Source organism: Labrus mixtus, chromosome 14 (genome assembly GCF_963584025.1).
Source record: "Labrus mixtus chromosome 14, fLabMix1.1, whole genome shotgun sequence".
In the NCBI taxonomy this organism is placed as follows: Eukaryota; Metazoa; Chordata; class Actinopteri; order Labriformes; family Labridae; genus Labrus; species Labrus mixtus.
The window spans coordinates 22,135,206-22,160,336 of NC_083625.1; the positions used below are offsets into that span (position 1 = coordinate 22,135,206).

General features: G+C 43.9%; 1 protein-coding gene across 6 annotated transcripts; it reads left to right on the forward strand.

The window, feature by feature from the left end:
• Nucleotides 1–757: 757 nt before the first annotated feature.
• nup98 (nucleoporin 98 and 96 precursor) lies at nt 758–24,196 on the forward strand. Of its 6 annotated transcripts, none has more exons than XM_061056201.1 (36): nt 758–937; nt 2,441–2,550; nt 3,104–3,202; nt 3,620–3,646; nt 3,753–3,938; nt 4,234–4,418; nt 4,793–4,900; nt 5,052–5,232; nt 5,493–5,659; nt 6,034–6,171; nt 6,320–6,455; nt 6,556–6,648; nt 6,948–7,091; nt 7,685–7,818; nt 7,948–8,135; nt 8,340–8,456; nt 8,617–8,812; nt 9,219–9,321; nt 10,370–10,483; nt 10,674–10,812; nt 10,924–11,101; nt 11,321–11,482; nt 13,217–13,456; nt 13,535–13,673; nt 13,804–14,066; nt 14,149–14,330; nt 14,598–14,857; nt 15,177–15,452; nt 15,572–15,729; nt 15,992–16,132; nt 16,593–16,738; nt 17,046–17,267; nt 18,266–18,507; nt 19,541–19,695; nt 20,534–20,645; nt 21,370–24,196. In XM_061056201.1, the coding sequence occupies exons 2-36, from the start codon at nt 2,472–2,474 to the stop codon at nt 21,567–21,569; spliced, it is 5,610 nt and encodes a 1,869-aa protein (XP_060912184.1). In that variant the 5' UTR covers nt 758–937; nt 2,441–2,471; the 3' UTR covers nt 21,570–24,196. The 6 variants fall into 6 exon arrangements, with proteins under 6 accessions (XP_060912184.1, XP_060912185.1, XP_060912187.1 ...); XM_061056202.1 differs by having other exon boundaries at nt 6,951–7,091; XM_061056204.1 differs by having other exon boundaries at nt 4,273–4,418.
• The last annotated feature ends 935 nt before the right edge of the window (nt 24,197–25,131 follow it).

Below are 25,131 nucleotides of genomic sequence, written 5' to 3' on the forward strand. Positions count from 1 at the left end.
AACCGCTGTATCCACGAATTACGTGGCCGTTACACAGTAGATGTGTAAGTGGGAAGAGGGTCGTTGTTGGTGTCTCTATTTTCTTCTATTAGTTCATATAATGCACATGTTAAATTTACAAATTATCCCTGCTCTCATGTTCACTTCATTTGGCTGTCTACTCACCGTTATATTGAATAGTTTCTGCTTATAATATGTCTACACCATAGACTGTAAATATTACACTACACTCATGCACTTTAACTTATGTCAATACTGTCCATTTACAACTCTGTTTTTGCACATTTACATTTAATCTTTCATATTTAATTTACAACCATTTACAACTCTGTTTTTTCACATTTACATTTAATCTTCCATATTTAATCTTTCATATTTAAGACTAGTAATGCTTAGTTACATCCTGGTTGTATATATTCACATTCTTAGTTTTGATATTTTTAGTGCTTATTTACTTTGTATTTAATATTATATTATGTTTAGATTTGCTAATATTGTGTTTTTTGCTCATATTGTGTGTTTGAACAACCTGCTGCTGTAACGCCACAATTTCCCAGTTTGGGATCAATAAAATAATTCTATTCTATTCTATAATTTGACAACAAAAATGTATTAACAATGGATCACAGTGGGTAGACACTGAAAATATTTTCAAAGATTGAACTAACAAATCCAGACGGTGGCGGTAATAAGGATCCAACCGCCATAAAACTCAACAGAAGAAGAAGAATTCTCGTCACCTATGATGTCGTCATTACGCATGACGTATGAATGTGCGTCGTGACGATTGCTGGTCGACAGTTTTCCCTCCTCGTTGACAAAGCTATCCGGCGCTGCTGATGTTTGTCTAAACAAACATCATTTTGGACTCGATAGCTTCAACAACATCACGAAAGGAAGATAAAGAAACCCAGCGACCAGAGCAGCGTTGGTTTAGGTAACTGAGTTTTAAACTCACGGTTCTTCTTCGTCTGTCTGCCGTTTGTTTTGCTAACGTTTGCGTAGTTAGCAGGTGAGCTAGCTGGCTAACGTTAGCATGACACACGTAACTCTTAACAAACTGTCAATAGCGTCAAAATACAAGTATGAGTTTGAATTGTAAACATGCTTTTGCATTGCGGGTAATAGTTACAGTGTGGACAGCTGTATTAAAGTCGTAATGTGTTGTTAGCCGTCAGTCTTGATGCTACATGTCCGTGTTAGCCTCCGTGTTCTGGTTTCTAACTGGTTTTATCTGGAAATCTCTCGAGAATACTCGGCTATGTTTTCCTACAGTTTAACCTCGCCCATCCAGTAGGGGCTTACATATTAAATTATTATAAAATATATAGGATTCCCGGTGTTTGGATTAACTCAGCCCGGTGAGGTGCACGTGGAGCAGGAAGTCTGTTATGATGTTTTCTTAAAATAAAATATTTTTGAACTTCAGAGTTAAACTCAGCTTCACTTAACTTTAAAACAACGTCAAAGTTTCACTTTCCACATCTGACTTCATGTGTAAAAGTTTCAAATGTGAAACTGAAAGTCTTAAAATAATAATGTTTGAGTTCTCAGTTGATTTATTTTACTGTTGGTATTTTGTGCAGTTTTACTATATTTTATGTTGAAACTAGGAAATCCATGTGCATAAGGTTATTAAAATATCTTATGTCGATGGATTTTGATACTATAAATCATAAAATGCCCACTCTTTTTTTTAAAGTAGCAATCAGTAAGATATGTAGTGACTGAAATGATAAAAAGCCTCTGCATGTTTCTAATAAGCTCCACGAGCAGAAACGTGCTCAAACTAGGATCAATATTGGAGATGTTTTTGAAAAATGGAGAGAGGTTAGAACACAGAAAGGTTTACAGACTGATGCAGAGCTGGATAAACACTGAAGCTTCAGTGTCCACCACATGGCAACCTGTGTGAGCATCGACTCTAGAGAGGAGGGGGGGGGGGGGAGACAGCTCTCTACAATGTTTTGAATTTGGACTGCAGTACCCATTTTAAACACTAGGAGTCAGAGATACAGATTGCTCCTTTAATGGTCGATATAACAGAAATTGACCAAATCTTTACATTTCTTAGTTTACAATTCTGTATCATGATGTTGTAGGGCTGGCTGGGCACTAAATCATGGGTTTTTAAGACATATTAATGTATTTTCAAGAGATACATACCTACAAGATATAGGGTAAGAAAATATTATTGTAGCTCTACTGTCATTACGCGTGAAAACAATAATATTATCCCTGTTCAGACTGTTTTTTCAAGCTACTATATTTACGCCCCTCAATTTCGCGGAGGCGTAATGGGGGGGGGGGGGGGGGGGACTGTCTGTGTGTGCATGCATGTCTGACTGTTTGTCTATGTGGAGCTTAAGACATGTTGCTGTAGAAATGCAGCTTTTCAAACAGTATATTAAGTTCATGGTTTTTGTTTGTCTCCATACAGACAACCTATGAGGTCCTGCTAGCAGGGCAAGATGTTCAACAAGTCATTTGGTACTCCCTTTGGGGGAGGGACTGGGGGGTTTGGTACCGCATCAACCTTTGGCCAGCAAAGTAAGTTTTTTATTTTTAAAATGTAAACTGTGATGCAAACCTTTAACAACACCTAGGCGAATGTTAGAAATAACAAAGTGACTTCCTTATTGTCGGTTTGATTCTCTAGACTTCTAAAGTTTAAAGTTCAGCAAACCAGACGCCATGTTGAAATTGAATTCGCATGTTGGTCGTTGAATGTTAATGTTTCTCCTCCTGGGGAACAGGGAAGATATGCAAGACAGATGAACAAATGCATCACCTTTTCTCCCCAACATCAGTATCGGGCCAAAAAATCCCATATCGTTCGGCGCCAGCAAGTATACAGATGAAATATTACAAGAGACTCCGTAAACTTCAGAGATCAAACGGCTCAATCCAAATATCCAGAGTCTCTAACTGCTCTTTACAGGTTGATAAAAAAGATGTACAGACAAAACAACCTTTTTACACGTGAAATTAAATCTCACCTTTTTAGTTTTTTGTTCTCGATTGGTGAATTTGCAGCAGGTGTTTATAGCATCATGTCCTGTCCTCATGTCGTCCTCTCCTCACATGAACTCGGTTTCTTCAGACGCAGGTTTTGGGGCACCAGCAGGAGGCTTCGGGACGTCTGCGTTTGGGACCACAGCCACCGCTCCAGGACTGTTCGGCGCTACACAGAATAAACCTGGTTTGTCAGCTGCTATCTTTAAACCTCTTTCACACATGAACTCCAGAAAATCTCTAGACAGCCTGCCTCTGTAATACTCCGGAGGTGTGCTTTCACACATGTCCCTCACAGCAGGACATTTTCCTGCTGTGTGCACACATCTGACTTCTTGTGTACATTTTATTAGGAGGTTGGCAGGAAACATTCTTGATAAAGTTAGGGTAAAAAAAAATGTCTGTTTGCATTCACACATGCAGCAGACCCTGAAGATTTGGAGGCATTTTCAGGAGTTTGGTGCATGTGTGAATGCATCTATAATATCAGTCAAATTTATGAAGTGTTTGGCAGTTCAGTTTCTTAGCGCTATGAGCTCCACCAGAGACTGTCTTCCTGCAAAGTGTCTTAATCCAGTGTTCAAACTTCTTTTTTGTATTCCAGCAGAAAGAAATAAAGTGAAAGATATCGGTAAATCAATCCCCTAACATGTTTATCAATTGAGTAAAGAAGGTGGCTTTTAAAGATGAACAGAGAAAAACTTGGCATAATAAAATTCTCCATGTTTTTCCTCTAGGCGGTCTGTTTGGGTCCAGTACGTTCAGCCAGCCGGCGGCTTCTTCCGCCAGCACTGGCTTCGGTTTTGGTGCAGCGAGCGGAACGACCACCAACCTGTTTGGCAGCACGGCAGCCGGCACCACCGGTGGACTCTTCTCCCAGCAGAACAATGCCTTCAGTGCCAACAAGCCCACCTCGTTTGGAAGTGAGAACCCCCCATATATATCTGCTGTACTTACTTATTGAATGTGATATGATCATTAATGACGAACTTCTTCTGAAGCACGAAACTGTTTCATTACAAAACACAAGCAGAATTAGAATTAATTGAAATGAACAAATATTTGGTACCTAGGACTTTTTGTTCCCGATGTGCTGAAACAGGTTTCAGAAGCTTTTGACTTTAACTAGAATCATATCGGGGTTTAAATTCTGGTATCATGAAACTCTAGTTTCTAATTTACGTAGACACCATTGAGATTTATCTAATAAACTTTCAGAACCTCCTGACAAAGTCTCCCTCACACCGTGTCCTCCAGGCTTCGGGACGAGCACCAGCAGCGGCGGGCTGTTCGGCGCCACCAACACTGCTGCCGCCGCCAACCCTTTTGGTGGAACCGCCTCCCTCTTCGGAGGCGCGGGCTTCTCCGCCACACAGCAGCCAGGAACCACCGTGAAGTTCAACGTGAGTAAAACTGGACGCACGACATGTCACAACGTATTCATTCGTCTCTCGCTTTCTGATTGTTCTTAGTTTCCCCTTTTGATATGTGGTGCGTTTATTTTGAGCTGAATAAAGTTTCTCTCCGGTGTTGACACAGGTCAAAGGTCAACATTTCAATCATGATGTGGATATTATTAATGCACCTTTATCTCCACTTTGTAAAACGAGCTCTGTTGCGAGAGAAAATCAGAGAAAATTTTCCTTTATATGACACTGCCAGTTTTTAAACTTCAAACCAACTGGATGACAATTTGGAGCCTGAAATTTGTCAAACGGAAACCAAAAAGTTTGAGCATAACACACATTAAACTTGTCTTTTGTTTTCCAACCTTCAGCCTCCAACAGGAAGTGACACGATGGTGAAAGCGGGCGTGACCACAAACATCAACACCAAGCACCAGTGCATCACCGCCATGAAGGAGTACGAGAACAAGTCCCTGGAGGTGAGACTTCAGGGCGACACACTGCTGCGTGAGGAGTTCTATCGTGTTCAGTCTACAACGTGCAGCGACTGCAGAAAACTATTGTTTACGGGTTTGACCTTTCCTTTATGTTCTTTACGTTTTTAATTTTCTCTCCCATGTCTCCCTGCAGGAGTTGAGGCTGGAGGACTACCAGGCAGGCAGGAAGGGTCCGACCACCCCAATGGCGGCGCCGACGGGCAGCATGTTCGGAGCAGCCCCGGCCACATCCAGCGCCGCTACCGGTCTCTTTGGCGCCACCGCCCCCAACACCAGCTTCTCCTTCGGACAGAACAAGAGCACTTTCGGAGCAAGTAAGTGACAACTACAACAAAGTCTAATACGTCTTAAGTTGCACAAAACTATTGGAAAAGTTAAAGTACGAGTCAAGTATGCAATTTGTTTAGGTCATTAAAACTAAATAATTATTATAATTAAGAACACAATTAGGGTGCCTCAAACTCCTATTTTGTTACTGCGGTTTAGAACCAGGTATGAATGTTGTTTGGTTTTGAGAAGTATCGCTTCATTTAATATTCTACATTAACATGCTCTTTGTTTTTCATCTCTCCAGCACCTGCCGCCGGTTTTGGTGCGACAGCCGGCGGTCTGTTCAGCCAGCCGACACAGCAGCCTGCCGCCAGCCTCTTCAAGCCGTTTGGTCAGCCCACCACCACTCAGAGCACAGGCTTCTCCTTCGGCAACACCAACACCATGGGACAGGCCAACACCAGCAGCATGGTGAGAGTCTTTCTGATTCCCGAGGTTTATAAATAGCAACACACAATCCGTGTGCCAGTCGCACAATTAGAATAACAACCTGAGCCTGTTAGGGACAAAAACAACACCTTTTTAGAGAGAACACTTTGATCCACCTACCATTATGTTACAGACAGCCTAGTGGTTATGTCGTGCCCCACTTACAGAGTCCTCATCTTAGAGGCTGTGGGTTCGAATCCGACCTCTGCCCTTTGTTGCGTCGTACCCCCCTCTCTCTCTCCTCCCAACATTTCCTGTGTTTCTTCACCTGTCCCATCCAATAAAAGCAAAACACTCCTAAGTAAGAGTTTTGTGGATGTTTGAATGTTTATTTTTTTCCCTCTCCTGTGTTTCAGGGTTTGTTTGGGAACACTGCAGCGTCTCAGTCGAGCGGGTTGTTTGGCGCAGCTCAGACGAGTACAGCCACCGGCTTTGGGACAGCCGCCGGGCTGTTCGGCCAACCCAACACTGGGTTTGGAAATGTGGGAACTCAGGTACAAACGGTTTTATCTGATATCAAACATATTTTAGTTCCAGTCAGTTTATCAGTATCAGAAACTCTGAGTCACATGGTCATATCAGCCGTTTCTGCTAAAATGAACTCTGCATGTGTCATATGCCTTCATGTGTTGTTTATTACAGCCGAGTCTCTTTGGTAATAAGACGGCTGGGTTCGGCACCACCACCACCAGCGCCCCGTCGTTCGGCACCGGCACCGGGCTGTTTGGAAACAAGCCGGCGCTCACGCTGGGCACGGCTGCCAACACGTCCACCTTCGGTAAGTCTGCCATCAGTGATTTATTGCTCTACTTACGTGTGGATTTGTCCCACAATGCACATCGTTATCAAACCTTTGTCACTGATCAAATGTTTTTCAGGATTTGGTGCGAACCCCGCTGCAGGGAGTCTGTTTGGGAGCAAGCCGGCCACCGGAGGACTGGGAACTGGGCTGGGAACCACCTTTGGAGCAGGTACGAGAGGAACCACGACATCAGGGAGGAATTCAAACATAAACCGAGCTAAAACCAGGAACTAAAGTTAAACAACATTTAGAATACTGAAAAAATACATGAAATACTTTTTCATGCTTGTACCTCGGTGGTGCAACGTGAAACACTTAAATGAGAAACCACCCTCAGATTTTTATTTTAGAATAATTGGTTTACGCTTGACGGAAACAATTTTTTAAATACGAGAGTTCTGATTTTTCATGAGCAGCTGAGTTAGAATTCTCACAAATATACTGACACAGTATTGTGTGTGTGTTCAGCAGTGGGTGCCGGTCAGACGTCTCTATTTGGAAGTAACCAGAACAAACTGGGCACCACGCTGGGAACCATGGGAACGTTCGGAGCTACAGGATTCAACAGTGGGACGAGCACGCTCGGCTTTGGAGCTCCGCAGCAGCCCGTCGGTGAGAAAGAGAAAAGAATCTGACCTTATTTTTTCAGAAGTATTTAACTTTGCACAAAAATTACTTTAACTCAACATGTCTTCACCTTCAATGTCACACTGACACGTAAAATAAGTAGATGTTCTTTGTGAGATTACACCAAGAAAAATTGCATTTCTGCAGATCAAATGTGGCCTGAACTGTCGGGGTCTGAGCCAAACAACATCCTGCTGCTGTTGGATCTCAAAAGGGCGCAGGAGGATTTTAATCAAGCCGTGTTTTTTTCTTGAGCGGTAGTTAAGGTGGTGGGTGCATGTTGTTACGATAAAATACACCTTATTTTACCCTTGGGGAAATTTGTCTTTGACACAAAGTCCTGCCGAACATTCAGCTGCTTCCACGAGAATCAATAAATAAAAACGATAGGAAAACACATGCAAACCAACACAACATTTCTTGCACATTACGGCAGCCGCCTTCTCTCTAAACCGCTGCGGGACACACTGGTATTGATCATAATGCTCCACTTTTACAATTTTTTAACTGTGAATATTTAATTTCTTGTCCCTCTCAGGAACATTTGTTGATTTGTTTTTTTCATGTCTTGCCTGCAGCTCTCACAGATCCGAATGCAGCGGCGGCCCAGCAGGCCGTGCTACAGCAGCAGCTCAGCGTCCTGGCCTACTCACCGTACGGAGACTCACCGCTGTTCAGAAACCAGCTGTCAGACCCGAAGAAGAAGGAGGAGGTGAGAGAGACGAAGCTGCTTTTTTTTTTTTTAATTGACAAAGCTTCTGTTGTTTGTCTTCATTAACTGAAAAAGTTTGTTACAGAATGAAAGTGTTGCCACATTACAATCACAAACCTGTTCTTGCAGCGTCTGAAACCAACCAATCCGACGGCTCAGAAGGCTCTGACCACACCCACTCACTACAAACTGACGCCCCGCCCTGCGACCAGAGTCCGCCCCAAAGCACTTACATCATCGGGAGCCTCCAAGACGCAACTCTTCGATGGCCTGGATGATGACGAGCCCTCGCTCACCAACGGAGCCTTCATACCCAGGTAACCACCTGATCACCTTGGAAACAATGTCTGAACAGGTGTTTGAAAGTGTTCTGTGAGATCCGCCACCAACATGATCACGTGTAGCCGGCGCTAAACTACGAGAAAACATTTTTTAATTCAACAAATCTGACTTTACTGCTGCATCACGAGTGTTGCATCGAGCTGACTTTGTGTGTTTCTTTGTGTGTGTCTTGTTGACAGGAAGAGCATCAAGAAACTTGTGCTAAAGAACCTGAACAGCAGTCAGTACAACAGTCCAATCAGCAAAGAGACAGACGACCTCGCTTCACCTTCAGATTATCCACAGAATGGACACAGGTATGAACACACAAACTCATTTGAAACATTTAATCACCATCCACTTGATTATTTTAAAATATAATGGATTCATAATGATTTTAAAGAAGAAAGCTTAACAGTGAGCTGATAGATGACGCAGAGCTGAATCGCATCCTTTCCCCCGTTATTCCGTCCTCAGTCACATGGAGGATGAGGAGGAGCTGAGGGAGGCGCCGGGCCGCAGCAGCCGAGCTGAAGACGACCCCGAGGTCACACAATTTTACGTCAACCCCATCGCCAAACCGATCCCTCAGGGATCCCTCAGGGTCCAGACCAGCCTGCAGGACACCATCAGCGACCTCAACTTGCACAAAGCAGCCAGGAACGGACTGGAGGTCAGAGGAGCTCCTCTAATCGATCTGCGTCTTTACGCTGTGTTTGGTTTAAATCATGTAGAGTGTTTGAGGAGCTGAGAGCAGAATGTGCATGAAGCTCTGAGACAACAGAGGGAGTGTTTACACATCCTTAATTGTTCTCTTCAGAGTCGAGACATTCAAATCTGTTGTTGATGCAATCAAAGAGACCATCTTGTATCACCGGCTTGAATAATCTGCAGATTCTGATTTCAGTTTTCACACAATAGTTTGTGTTGGTCCCCTCTAAGATCAGAGTAAACTGAAGTTTTTGTATTAAGCATAAGCGTATGTTTCAGTATTTGAACCCGCACACTCTTTGTAGACGTTTGTATTGAGAGGTCATTGTAGAGGTTCCGGTGTTGATTTCTCATTTTCTCTTCCCCAGCTGAGCAGTGAGGATGTGTCGGCGTCCCTGGGGGAGGAGTCTCTGCAGGAGGAGAGAGAGGAGGAGCCGCCACAGGAGTCCCAACAGTCTCCTCACCCTGCAGGTAAGAAATACGGATACATAACCTCTAAAGTTTTGATCATTTTAAAGGCTTTATGTGATTTTTTTGTTCCAGCAGATGTTGCCCTTTAGCACCAGCATGAAACCAAAACAACTCGCGCTGCATTGTTGTGTTAGCATGCTAATGCTAGCGATCTTTATTACACTCGTATCTTCACTGCATGTAAATTTACCCGAAATGACTGTGATCTAGAAACGCAGTTAAGCAGTGAGTACAGTATGTTATTCTTCTTTTCTCTAGTCCCTCAATTAAACAACTTTTATACTCGAGGGGAGGAGTTAGCCGCTGTCCCGGCGATGTAAACAAACTGAAGAGAGGATGAAACACTAAAGGACTGTGCATTCAGGAGAGAACACAGCGAGCGCTCTGTAACGGAGTTTGTTTGTCCAAGTTTGCAGCTGCAGACGACGGCATGATGTTAGGTTACTGAAGATACATTTCTGATTGTTGTAACCGGATGATACCTCCATGATACACACAGACACAGTGAGATGACACAGTGGAAAGTCTTGCTTGAATTGGAGAAACCACAATGAAATATCCACACTTCACAACTCATCTGTGTGAAACTCAATAACAAATAATCTGCAGATGACGTGTGGCCATCTGGCACTGTTGTTGGATCTCACGTCAAGACGCTGGAGGATTTAAAACCTTATTTTTCACAGTAGTTAAGGTGGAGGGCGTGTGCTTTTAAGGTGGCCACACTAACGTCAAAGCTCTCAGGGAAACACTGAAAGCTGAATAAATTTAAAGACATAATAATAATAATAATAATAATAAACATTTATATGTTCTGATACCAAAGGAAAATAATATATCAGATAATATTGCACTGATGTTGATAAATAAAGATATATTCACGTCTTCTTGGCAGATGTACAGAAAGGTAAAAGTAACTTCTCTTTGAAGTCTTTACTTCACGATGTTCTCCGTTATGGTCAGAGGAAAGAGATTATTTTAATTTTTAAACTGTACCGTTTGGATTTCTGCAGAGCGAATGCATCACCTGCTGCTTCCTGTTTTTCAGGCATCGTTCTGAACCGTGTGGGATACTACACCATCCCTTCCATGGATGATCTGTCGGAGATGGTGGACGAGAACGGAGACTGTGTGGTGGAGAACTTCACTGTTGGCAGGAAAGGTAACCGGACCTCACTATCACCTGTCGTCAGACGGTCTGAAGTCTGAGACACTTTCAGTCCAAACTCATCAGAGCGATAGTCTACTTCTGTTTACCTGCCGGGTTCTCAGCCCGTGTGAGACTCACCTGTTTTGTTATGAGTCCTTATTGGACAACAGTCTCATTGCTCTGCTCTGATTGGCTCTCACAGGCTACGGCTCCATCTTCTTCCCCGGCGAGGTGAACGTGACTGGACTGAACCTGGATGAGATTGTCCACTTCAGACGCAAAGAAGTCATTGTGTATCCAGATGACAAAAACAAGCCGCCTGAGGGGGAGGGGCTTAACAGGCGAGTGACATGAGCGCTGTAAATTGTCATGTTTGAACAGTCGTTAAAGGTGGAGGATTCGTAGAAAAGTTCAGCCTCATCTAATCCGTTTTCTTTGTGTGTGTGTCGCAGGCGGGCTGAGGTGACTCTGGACGGCGTTTGGCCGAACGATAAGACGACCTGCATCCAGATCAGGAGCCCCGAGCGCCTGACTGACATGAACTATGAGGGCCGTCTGGAGAAAGCTTCACGCAAACAGGGCGCCAAATTCCTCGAGTACAGAACTGAGACTGGATCCTGGGTCTTCGAGGTCTGTCACTGATTTAAACCTGAAAATAACTCAGACTCTTTTCTTGTTTCATTGGTTCTTCTTTACGGACTCCAACGCAGGGTGGTCACGATACCAGAATTTAAACTTGTACCCAATTATTAACTTTAAGTAAAATCCGGTACATATGATGCAGTCAGATTTTTGGTTTAAACTGTCGTCCTCCTGTGTGACGATTTCTTTCTTTTCTCTCTCTCTCAGGTGAGCCATTTCTCCAAATACGGCCTCCAGGATTCTGACGAGGAGGACGACGTCCCGCTCAAGACAGACCCCAAAAAGCTGAAGACGATGATGTCACTTCCTCCCTCCAATCTGCAGCAACAACTGCCCCCATCCCAGCACCAGGTGGCGCCGCAGGCTCAGGTAGAGCAGCCTGCGCCCATCAACACTCATCTTCATCCTCACTGACACACAGAGATGATTAAAGGAGCAGTTCACTCAAACCCTTTGATTTCATTAGCTTGTTTTCATTTACAGTTTTTGAGTCGGTTGTTTTGTTTCTCCGGGAACGCCATGACACTTTATATCCACATTAAATATCTTCGACATTGAATCTTTAAGCCTTTAAAGGCAGGAATGTTTTACTGTTTAGGGTTAGAGCCTCTGAAGGTAAATATAGTCAGGATCAATTACAAGCGACCGACTCGATGATGACCAGAAGGGGAGCAATAATTCAGCAGCATAACCTGACATACCAGAAATGTTACGTTTTCTCAGAGAAGTGAGGATGAGAGGTAGAATCTGTTTGTGCAGCTTTTTGTTGTCACACTGAGATCAGTATTAGAAATGTAAACGTGCAGACAGACGTGTCGGAGCCCGAAGAACTCTGGATGGACGTGAGTGCAGGAGATGTTTTTAACTTCTGCCATTAATAAAAGAAGAATGTATTTTTATTTTCTCTGTTCAGGAAACGTATCAGGCTTTATTGGGTTTGAGGTTTTTTAATATAAAGAGTTTCAGCTGCCTTTTATTGTGAACGTATTTTATAAAGAGTTTGTTGTGTGTTTAACATCAAGTTAAACTTCTTCAGATCAACAGTTTAGATCAGGCTGCTGCTGATTACACAAATTCATTGCTCTCTCTCGCCCTCTGGTTCTCTCTCTGTCTGTCACAGCTGCTTTGGTTAAACCTGACTTAAGATATGAAGTCTATTTTTAAGTTTCTGCATTGTCTGATACCATCGCTCACTGAAATAATAGCATGTATGGATTCGTATTTTGACAACCTTATTTCAGTTTGTAACCTGCTCTGAGGTGTGACACAGGAAGTGCACTTTCTCATTATGTGAATAATAAAAGATGAATAAAGTTAACCAAGGTGATATTTACATTTTGGTCTGATTAGCTTCTCTTCATGACAATAAATGAAATCAGAGTTTTAATATCTCCTATCAGGCTGAGACAGGTATTGAGTTTTGTTTGAATCGGGGCGGTCAGCATTAACGAGTTGATCACGATTAACCTCATGTTATTTTGTCCCTTCAAGCTCACCATAGATAGTGGTCCTCAGTGTCTCCCTGTAGTCTCAGTGATGTAAAAGAAGGACACTGCTGCATCTTTGAATGTCTCATTTCACTTTAACAAACTCTCAGACAGCTCAGCTGACGAGTCCAAAGTAATATCCACCTAAACTTCCTGTTCTAACCATCACTTTACAGGAAGGGCCTTACTTTATTTCAAAATAAAAGCACACAGCAAGTAAAGTACTCTCAGTTTAAGACAGTACAAACATTCAAAATAAAGCCTAATAATTTAAATTTAAATGCCAAATAATATAATTTCTAACGTGAGTAATCAGGGCGCTGGTAGTGTAGTTCTTATTGTTGTCTAAACAGGATAAGATGTCTGTTATTTTAAGAGATTAACGACTGGATCAGGAAATGGATCGTGATTGGAAAAAACTTATCAAAACCAGGCAACATGTCCACAAATCACAGACTGCTGTAGAGTCCTGATAAAAGGTTGCAGTAAGTTCTGTTTTCAGTATGAATGAAGCTCAAAGTTTTTATAAGTTCCGGTAGGTGAAAACAGAAAATGTTAAGTCCTTGATGAAGTCTGTGTTTGTGGCTCTAACCTCCTCGTCCTTCTGTGTCTTCAGTCCACTGTCGTGGCTGATCTTCACAGCGACATGGCAGAGTTGGACAGCGACATGGCCGACATAACTCAGAGCTTCCCGACAGAGAGCATGCTGGGAGGAGAAGGGTACATTGAGCTGCCTGTGGGGGAGATGGAGACAACAGCCGGGAAGCTCGCAGGTTTGATCTCTGCAGAGCACGACAGCGTCTCTACGTCCGGCCACATCGCGTCCTCGCTGGGCATCAACCCGCACACCCTTCAGGTAGAGCCGCAGGCCTCGTGCACAGACAGGAGAGCACACCAGAGCACCGCCGTGTTAAAATGTCTGTTCCGTCTGCAGATTATGAAGGCGTCTCTGTTTGCTGAGGACGAGGATGGCGACGACATGTTCCCGGATCACACAGCCATGAAGGTGTCTAAGGTCTCTGACGTCTCGTCCCCTCGCCTGGTCGTGCCGGGGACTCAGAGCCGACCCTCAGGTAGGAAACGATAAACTCCGCCAACCTCTTCTCTTTTTTTTTACCCCAACTTTTAGAATATTGGCTGCTATTACTTGGAAAAGCAGTTATTGAACATGATGAGTATTCTCTCCCTCTCTCTCTGCTCCAGTGGGCGGTCTCCTTCAGGCTCGTTTCACCTCCGGCCTCCTCTCTCAGATGTCAGACTCCTCCCCCCGCCCCCCTCTTCTTCCTCCCTCTCTGTCTCGGGCGTCTCCTTCGGCGGTTGAACCCTCCCGGTCCATGCAGTGGGCGGGGCCTGGACCCACTTCTTTCCTGCTGCCCCCTCGGGCTCCTGAGCCGGCAGTCAGGACAGTTGGCGTTCGACGCCTGGGCGGCCCCGTCCCCTTAACAGAGTCGATCACTCAAGGGAAGGTTGGTTTTTTATTATTCTCATTTTCTCTGAACACAAACTCTAAACTCCGAATGTGACTTGATGAAGGTTAATCCTTTTCAGGGCCATCTGTTGATGGACGCGGGGCTGTTTGCAGGTCGCTCCTTCAGGGTGGGGTGGGGTCCCGGCTGGACGCTGGCACACTGCGGCCAACAGCTGAGCTCCCTGTCGGCCAGACAGCTCGACCAAGAACTGACCACCAAAACCGACTTCAGCTTCCTGCCAAAACCAGCCAGGAGCAAACCGTAAGACGAAGACCTCTTCTGTTTGTTTTATGATTTATCATCTAATCTGACACGTGAACTCCTTCTGCTAATGGCCACGTCTGTCACAATGTTCCTCGTTTAAAATAAGTTCATAGATTGTTTATCGAACGAGTGTCAGTAAAGTCTGGCACAGTAGTAATATCTTACTGGTTCTTTTTGGCCGAGCTGAAAATTATCTGTGAGATTTGATGATCTGTTGCAGAAGGAAACTGAAGAAACGTGACCGTGGCGTGTTTCTCTCCTCAGACTCGTGGAAAGTCCCTATAAGGTTCTGTTGGAGCAGCTGGTGGGTCTGGAGCCTCCTGCAGTGAAGAGCAGTGAGGAGGAAGACGAGGAGAGCCAGGCGGTGCTTCAGCGCCCCCTGGAGATCTGTCTGAAGCACAGCACCGTCGACACCACGGACGCCTCCGCCTGCCCGCTTGTCCGACCGCTGCCTGGTGTGTCGGCGCTTCATGAATACGCCGAGTGGATCAGCGAACTGAACGACCAACAGGGAGATACAGACCGTAAGTTTTAGGAGTTCACGCGTTAGAAAGAAGCTACAGATTGCTGTCGGCCGTTAACAAAAACTGAATTTACGTGACGTCTTTTAGTTTCGTTTTTGAGTTTTATCATCAAAGATCTATTATTAGCCCGTCATGGTCTTACCTTTTTCGAGGAAACAAAAGTCTTCAAGTCATAGAAAAGATTAATTATGTATTTTTCCTTTTCAAGTAAAAACATGGAGACTGTTTATTGTTTTAATTTCCCCATTGTGATCAACTGAAAATCATTTTATTCATATTTATTGATTTAAAATATATGTATGTCCGTCTGTTGCTGCAGCTCTGTTGGGGTACTGGTCAGAGGTGTGGACGCTGTGTGAGGCTCTCTGGGGTCGTTTGGCTCCTGCAGATCAGGATCCCGACGTGGAGACGTTTGGCGAGTACGAGCAGCAGCTGGAGAGGAGGCGGAGCTTCTCGGCCTGGCTCGCCCACGGAGCCTCCACCAGGGTGGAGGAGGAGGTGGCGCAGGCCAGAAACGGTCGCCACACGGACGCCATCTTCAGCTACCTGACGGGAAACCGCATCAGTGAGGCGTGTCGACTCGCCCAGGAGAAAGGTGAGGAGAACTCTGATTATCGAGTCAGAAATGTGAAAACACTGCTGATTATTTACAATGTATGTGCAGAGAAGACAAACTGACTTTATTTCCTGTTTATTTCTCTGTGCGTCCTCAAGGGGACCACCGTCTGTCCCTGCTGCTGTCTCAGGCCGTGGGCTCTCAGTACTGCCGAGAACTGCTCGCCCTGCAGCTTGCGGACTGGAACCGCATGCAGACCGACTGCTACCTGCCCGAGGAACGACTGCGTATCTTCACGCTGCTCGCCGGGAAACCTGTACGACTTCCTTCATTTTCCTCTACCTGAACAGGCTCACAGAGATTCATTAGGAGGCCAATAAAACATGTCAAATTCTCTTACATGATAGTTTTGGAGTCCCTGAATGTGATTTTAAAATGCGTCTTAAAAGTAAAAAAACACGTCATTGCAGAGTCGTCTAACCTTCATTGTTCAACACTTTATCTTTGAAGCCTAATCACAAATTATTTCTTCCGTTTAAAAGTGATTTATAGTGTTATTTGTGCGTTTTGCTCCTCAGGTCTGGCAGTCGTCTGACTCTGAGGTTAACGTGTGCTCGGAGCTGGACTGGAAGCGCTGCATGGCCGTCCACCTCTGGTTCATGCTGCCGCCTACGGCCTCTGTGGCAGACGCCCTCGTCAAGTATGAAGCTGCCTTCCAGGTGAGCTGCAGTCGCGTGAAGGACATTCACTAAAACTTCATTTTCTGACAACTAGTGTTTAAAATGGGTACTGCAGTCCAAATTCTAAACATTGTAGAGAGCTGTCTTCCCCCCCCCCCCCCCCTCCTCTTTAGAGTTGATGCTCACAGGTCACCATGTGGTGAACACTGAAGCTTCAGTGTTTATCCAGCTCTGCATCGGTCTGTAAACCTTTCTGTGTTCTAACCTCTCTCCATTTTTCAAAATCATCTCCAATATTGATCCTAGTTTGAGCACGTTTCTGCTCGTGGAGCTTATTAGAAACATGCAGAGGCTTTTTAGGTCGGGTACAATCACTTCTATCTGACCCACTTCTCTTGCCCGCTTCCATCACTGCAACACCTGTTGGTTTGACCTGATAACTGCTCTCATATCTGGCAATGATTCAAAACAGTTTCATTATCTTGTTTCTGTCCTGCAGGGCTCATGTGAGGGGGGGAAGTACGCCTGTGCCCCCCTGCCTCCGTACATTGAGGCAGAGCAGCCGGACATGGAGGATGAGGAGGAAGAGTTGAAACGTCCGCTTCACGACCTCTGCTTTCACCTGCTGAAACTCTACAGCGACAGGTAAACCAGCAGAATCTCTTGATGACGTAAATATTCTGTAGTTGCAGCTTTAGTTCTTATGTTTGAAAAGTGCTCTAATAATACAGTTCAGGTAATATTATTATTTCTCCCCCAGAATAAAGAGGACATTTTAGCTAACGATAAAAGTAGCATCTTTGTAGTCTGGGGCAGACGTTGCGTGATAACGTCTGCGCAGTCATGTTGTTATTGTTTACATTTTCTTTATATTTCACGGTCTGAGTAGAACAAGCCACACTGAGTAAATGTGTGTAACGCTCCTTTAATCCCTCTGTGTGTCCCCATGCAGACACTACAGCCTGCAGCAGCTGTTGGACCCTCTGACCGTCACCTGGGAGCGTCTGGACTACCGTCTGAGCTGGCACCTGTGGGGTGTCCTGCAGGCACTGCACTACAGCCACCTGAGCGCCTCGCGGCAGGGTCTCCTCCACGCCAGTTACGCCGCACAGCTGGAGAGCGCGGGCCAGTGGCACATGGCCATCTTCATCCTGTTGCACATTCCCGACCACTCGTAAGAACACCTAAAGTTTCTGACATTCATTTAGGAAATGTCACAGACACTTTAAATGATGAATTAAAAACGTTCAGAAAGCTGCAGAGACAATGGTAATGCTTCATCCTTCATTGAATTGAATTGAATTATACATTTATTATATTTCTGTTTGACATGCGGACACAGATGATCGAACTTCTATTTTACCACGACTATAAAACATCTTTTACGATTAAGGGTCACTGAACAGGAAGAGCAGCTGTCACATCTTAGTGTGAAATAATTTATAGTACAATAGTTTATGGATAACGCTTTATAGTTATTGTCACTCAAACAAATTGACCCTTTGTCAAGCTCCGGCCTCCTTTATTACTAGGTTTGAAAAAATCTCCTGTCGCCTGGCTTCTTCTACCTCGAGATCTGACGACTTTAATTTGTCTTTATTGATTAGATTATTTTCTGAACTCATCCTCAGTGACAGAATCTTGAAAGATGTATGAGGAGAACTCTAAATCTCTACAAACTTTTAAAACAATTTAAAATATGATCGACGTCTGATGCTAGTGATGGCGGCTAATGTTAGCTGTCCTCCCGCATCTGCTCGCTGGTCTCTCCTCTACTGACCTCTGGACTCCATCAGCGACCATTTCTGAAGCCAGGGGTCTGAAACATCCTCTAAATGTTGCCCACCTGGTTTTCAATATGCAGTTCAGAGTGCACAATGTGACAATCACAGAGACATCACGTAGAGCTAAATGCTACAGATCCATGCTATGAGAGGGAGCTCTCTGATTGGTGAGTCAGTCAGACCAATTAAGATAGACAATAGTAAAAACAGGAAACAAAGTGCCAGCTTCAAAACTGTGCAGACAATTGACATTTCAGAGTATTTATAAGATCACATCGAACTTCATTTATCCTGAAGGAAATCTTTGAAAAAACATAATATTCTGGACTGAGCTGCTGAACTTCGCCCTGAAGACGACAAACTGATGTTTTCCTTTGTTTGTTTTCAGTCAGCGGGAGCGAGCGGTGCGGGAGATGTTGGCCCTCCATTGCCCCCTGCATGACACGGACGAGTCGGTGCGGAGGGAGCGCTTCCTGACCGAGAGGCTGCTGATCCCGGAGCAGTGGATCCACGAGGCCAAGGCTACCCGAGCATGCCGCGACACCAACAGACACCTGGAGGCTCTGCACCTGTACCGTGCCGGATACTGGAGCCGGTGTCACCGTCTGCTGATCCAACACCTGGCCTCAGGTAACAACCCTGAGGGAACTGACAATATTTTGAACTGCCAGAAAACATGCTGCAGTTTAGCAAAAAAATATTCAAGGACTGGATTGAAGTCGGTTTTGGAGTTAAAAACTAGTTTCCTGGCGCTGCAAAGATTTCCCTTCAGCCTAAAGATGCTGAATCCAGAGGGGGGGTGACAGAAGTTCAGGCTCTTTTCGAACCGTTTGGACTACAAGCACAAATAAAGTCTCTTTTGAAAGCTAACAATCCGTAGTTTCAGAATGTGTTAAAATTCTTCCAAAAATCATGCCGCTGATATAACGCGGGGCTTCGTCACATACCAAGGTCGGTTTGGATTTACAGTTTACAAGACACATCAGACATCAGCACAGTCGCGAGCAGTTGGCTCGGTGTAGATACGTCAGAATCGGGGCAGAAACCACCTTTTAAATCAGGCTCTTATTGGCTATAATACGCTGGGAACACTGAATGGCAGCCTGTAATTGGCAAAATGAGGCACCATTCGAGAGCTCTGAGTATGATTGCCAAGTTGATGTGTTGGAAGCACACATTAGAAATATTACGGAAAAACAGAGAAATATTAAGATAGTGGCGGCAAGTTTGAAGCAATCTGAGGACCTTTATGGATGTGCTGTGTTTTGGTTTAAATATTTTACTGGATTTGGATCACGGGAGCGATTTTGTCTGAGTATTATGTCCTTCAAACGGTGTCATAATACAGTACATAGTTATTTGTTTGTCAGAGAGATTTGTAAATTGTGGCTGCTGTGTTGGTTGGACCTTGAAATGGTTAACATGGTCGTGATCACAACGAGCAAAGCTTTCAAACGATCTACAGCACAAATTAAACACGCACAGCTCTGTACACAAAATATGTGTTAAGGACCCACCTCGTGCACGTTAGGCATACCGAAGGTGGTCAGTCGGATCTAAAAGAGGAGATTAATGATGAACTTTTTGCAGAAATTGTGAATTTTAAAGTTGTTTAGTGAATCGTTAATTAAGGTATTCTTTTGTTCCTCCCATCCTGCCGCAGACTGCATCATCAACGATAACCACGACTACCTGCTGGAGTTCCTGGAGGGGCTGGCGGTCCCTGAACACAGCGCGACCATCCAGGACTGGGACACGGCAGGGAGGGTTTATCTGGACTACATACGAGTCATAAAGACTCTGCATGACATCCAGCAGGTACAGACACCATCTCTGCTTCGAAACCTCCATTTATTAATTAATCTGACATTTTGTTCTGAGTTTGAACCGGTCTTAACATTCAAATAAACTCAGGAAATCAGATTCTGATTCATTCATCTGCATGAAAACAGCGAGTACTCACAAATTCCTCTTTGTTCATTTTTCATTATTGATGAAAATCAACTCATCAGATCTGAATTGAATGAAAACTAAACACAGGAATGTTCATGATGACCTTTTTGTTTTCAACAGCTGTTGCCGATGACCTCGGAGGCATTCAGATCAAAGTCACCAGTTAACATGGTCACACATTAAAGCGTAACACCAACAGAGTGTTGAAAGCAAGCGGCAACCCTTGTGTTGAAAAATTAGAAGTGTAAAATCCTGCAGTTCCTCAAGTGTCCACTAGAGGCTGGCTGCAGAAGCACAGGAAGTCACATACACACCCATTCTAAACAGCCTGTTTTTACAGCAGAGATGAACATGTTTACAGCCTGGTTCAAAAAACCAAACAGGTCTGATTAGCTCATGTCTCGATCGGCACAGTCTAGTGCGCATTGCATTGTTTTCCTTCGCAGTAGGGTAAGCAGGCTGTTTTCTTTTGCCCGCTTTACAACATTGCAGTGTGAACGACCCGAGGAGAAAATGTAAAAATGAATAATTTAATCTGACTAAATGAAACTAAAGCCTCAAGCTAAAAACTGAAGCTGTACAATGAATGTGGTGGAGCTGAAGGGGTTAATCGGTTAAATGTTTATAAACTCATCTGAGTTCACAGCGCTGAAATAAAAGTTCTGATAGAGTTTGACATTTGTGTTTTTCTCCTCACTGTCAGATGGAGAACGCAGGTTACGAGCTGGAGCGTCTCTACACGGACACAACGTCTCTGTGCAGCAGGATCGAGCTGCTGCCCTGCAGCACCGCCAGAGACCGGCTCGCCCAATCAGGTGAGTGCTCCGCTGTTTCCATGGTTATCTTGTTTTACACGGAGAGGAGAGTCTGCAGCTTTTTCTTCAGCTGATAACAACAGCAGGGTGAGTTATGAACACACCTGTTGTCAGATTGAACGTAACTGTCGCAGGAAACATCAACAGTCTGATTATTTTAATCAGTTTATCCACCAGGCTCGTTCAAACCGCCGTCTTCGGCTACACGAACAATAAAGTTTGATTGAAGAGAGTCTGAAGTCAGGAGTTCGTAAATCTCAATGGGACTTTCTCACAACACACAAACCCTGATACCTGCCACAATAATCGTATTAAAAGCCCACTGAAGTATCAACACGCACGGCACAGATCAACCAAGATGGTTGTGCGAGCTGAGAGTGTTTAAAGTGATCAGTCTCTCTTTGAAGAAGTTCAGACTGAACTGTAAGAAGTGTCCACAGATCATCTCCATGACGACATTCAGACAACCTGGAACGGCTACTTCTATCTGATCAAAAGTACAAATCTTACACTTCAGTTACAAAGATTTAGTTTGATCCTCTTTGAATAAAAGAACAAGAAACACAAAGCTGCAGGTGTGTGAGGATGTTAGTTTCAGGAAGAGTAGACAGGTGAACCCGGCTGTTGTTTTTGGTGAGAGGGAAAAACTTGCAACTTGAAGATCTTCACTCTGACTAAACAAACCCTCCGCCTCCCCCACACCTCCTCCCCCCCCTCCATGCAGAAATGGCGAAGCGTGTGGCGAACATCCTGCGCGTGGTGTTGAGCTTGCAGCAGGGCGACGCGGTGTCCGACTCCCTCAGCATCCCGCTCGCACAGCTGGCCCCACACATCACCCGCCTGCCGATGCCCGAGGACTACACACTGGAGGAGCTTCGAGGCCTCACGCAGTCGTACCTGAGACAGCTCATCGTCAGCCAATGAGAGCACAGGAACACAAACAGGAGAGCAGACATGACGACAGATGGACAGAGCATCACAGCTGCTTCAGATGCAGAAGGTTTTTAAAAAGACAAACAAGCAAAAAAAGGTGTCTGATTTGGTTTCTGGGAGTCTCAGAACAGTTTGAGAACTTTCCTCTGGAGTTTATTTTTTGTTTGATTTTGGACGCCGTCCGTCTCCACTTCAGCATTTTCAGTTTGTAAACCTGTGACACTTCATTCCTCATCATCTGTGTCTCACTTTGTCAGAGTGTCAAGAAAGATAATCAACAGCAGGTGACATGAAATGACTCTTTAACAACCTAAACCACACCACTGCGATCTAAATGTTTTATTTACTCGCAGCTCAAAGTTCCCCACTTTTCCCCGAAGTTAATGCAGGAAAGCAAAGAAAAATAATTTTATATGACCAAAATGATCTTTGTGTTCTAGACTTTTGTCGGTTAATTAACTAAATGAATCGACTTGAAATACACTTGGAATAACATAAATAATTTGGAGCATGAGGCAGAATAGCGAGGGTTTGTGCAGACATTTAGGAACAAATGTTTTTGTGTTCAGACCAAAAGCAAAAGATAATTTAACTCTATTTCTAGAACGAGTCGTTGCAAAGATGTAGAAATTCACACAAATGACTTTGACATTCCTGATGTGAAGTAAGAAAGCCGAGAATGTCAAACATAAGTCCAGACAGAGGTGACGAGACGCTTCCTTACAACCTGTCTAGATGATGTTGTGAACCCAGACATGAAAGATGCCGAGAGAAATGCAAAAGTTCACTTTGCTTTTGGTCTGAATACATTTTCACACATTTGAGGCGTTTATTCTTCGTTTTATTCTTTCTGATGGAATAAAGTTCAGCAGACTCTCTTGGGTTGATATTTTGGGGGCCTTTATTAGATCTGACAGCAGAAGAGAGACGGGAAACTTTGGCAGGAGAGAGAGCATGGGATGACATGCAGCAGAGGTCGGAATTTTTAGTTTCCCCCTCGCAAACATTATGACATCTGGTGCTTTTGTATTGATGAGCTGTTGACTCAAATCACAACACTCAGAGGATCCTCGATTGACGATCAAAGGTCAAAGGTCGAGGTTGAGTCAAAGGTCAACATTTAAATCATGGATGTGGATATTATTAATGCACCGTTATCTCCCCCTTGTACTCCCCCAAGACAACGGCAGCCTCCATATATGTGTTGTGCAACATAAGTGCTAGGCTATCCGGCGCCCCAGCAGACTCTCTTAGTTTATTTGTTTTTTTAAATCCGGGTCTCAGAGCCCTCGGGGTCTACCCAAGCTCGTTTGAGACCAGATGAAAGACTTAAAATGTGTAGATCCAAATTACACACCTTGACTTTATAACTTAAGATTTTCATCAAGCTATGTCTGAATTATTGGAATAACTGAAATTAAGACGCACCAAATCATAAAAAACTAATTGTGACTGGTCAAAGTAGAATTGAAGGTCTGTCATTGGATGTGTCGGAAATCTGGAGCCTGAAACCGTGGGATTAAAATTATATTCACAGAAAGAGTCATTTTAATGTTCTGTGCTTGTTGTTTAATCTTTAAATGCTCCCAGAAACAGGCTTCACTCCTCCAATGGCCGAGTTTCTTCTCTCTGTGCACGCTAGCGTTAAAACCCTCCATAGCTCGTCTGACACATTCTCCAAAGAAACGTCACGTTATTGCAAAGCTCTGATAAAAATGTGTGTGTGGGAGAAGACACGATCACACCTCGGCAGCGTTAGTTGTTGGTGAAAGAAAACGGCCGTTAGCTTAGCGCAGTGTGACGGTAGCATCTGTTCATCTGTCGATATGTGAATAAATTATCTTATTAATACAGACGAGCACTGACGTCTTACAAAGGGGTTCGATGTGCACAAAGTGGATTTTTCTGGAGACGACGACTTGGACGAGAGCTCGACGGGCAAAGAGTTAAAACACCTGATGGTCTATTTTTGTAGATTTCTTTTTTTTTTTTCTCTGTTTGAATGAGAGTCAAGTCAGGTGTGTGTGTTGGTGTGTGTGCGCGTGTTAACGTCTGTGTGAGGTGTGTTAGCGTGTGTTTGAGTCAGTTTTGTGTGTAGCGTGTGTGAGGTTCTATTAACGTCTGCGTGTGTGTGCATGTAAACCATAGATAAATGACTACAAACATAAAAGTATTTTTTATATATTATAACTTCATTTGAGTTTGATGTCATGTTTTCTAAAGTGAAGCGTTTCCTTCCAAAACCCGGACGCCAGTCAGAGATTTCACTGCGTGTAATTATATAAATATTGTATATTTTTGGAAACGGGGAACATCAGGTCATTTTTATCCTCAACCTTTAATTATTGATCAATTGGATGCAAAGCGTTTTGGAATGAAGCCCTTCACTTATTGGTTGCTTGTTTGGCTCGTCTTCTTTTTGTTGTAGATTAACCGTCAGCCCGCCAAGAACGTTTGTTTTTCAACTCAGTTTTGTTGTTTCACAGGAAACAGGAAGCTCTATGATGTCTGTTTATTCTCCTGTTTAACCAAATGTGTGTGTGAGAGCATGTTTCCTGATGATTCTGTTGATAATATTTTTTAATAAAGTCGAGTAGAAATAAAGAAACGTTTCTGTTTTTCCTTTTCCTCTGGATGTTTTATTTTGGGTGGTGAATAAAGGTCAAACTTGAGTCAACAGTCGGATGTTTACAAGGTGAAGAAAATGAGAAATGGAGCAACCTTAAGCACCGAACCACGTCAAATGTGCTTTGTTTATGAAAGTGTTAGGAAACAGAAAAAGATGATATAAAAAGGCCTGAGCACAATTCCCCCCCTCCCCCGCTGGTCTGCGTTCACATTAGTAACATCGTTCCCTACCCCGAGTACACTTGAGTATGTTCACAGTCAGATACAGCAGGTGACAGTACGCAGAAAGTTGATTTGCAAATCCTCCAAAAAGCAGAAATAAGAAGTAACCATGGGAACCACTCGCAGACTGAGTCCATCCTGCTAACTTTGGATGTTTAGGTGATTTCTGAGATGCCAACAACGACCCTCTTCCTACGTCCTCATCTACGTTGCAGCTCAGAGGACGAAACGGCCCGTGCTGTGAGATCAGATGGTTTTTGAAGCTACAAGAGCTGTTTAGAATTATGTCATACAGCGATCCATTTCCTTGTTTAAACACGTTTGTGATCACATGCCCTACGGACTGTACTCGAGAACTCATGAATCGTGCCCGAGACCCCCTCTTCAAGTCGACTTGGGCAAGGTACAGAGTATGGTACGTTTGTATTTACACTTTTCAAACGAACCAGACTTTGGGGTCAAGCCTTCTCAGATCCGGGTCCTGGTCCCTAATGTGAAACCACGTTGGCTTGTCACTGTGACTCATTTGAATCAAAAATATAAAATACAATTCAACGTCCAGATTTTTTAAAATTTATTAAACAAAAGAGTGAAAACATTATTTTAAACAAAAAGTCTAGAAGATATTAAGATGACGATGACGGTCAGAACTGAACAGGTAAATAAGTTAAAACTTTGTAATGTAACTCATCAGTTTGATCAT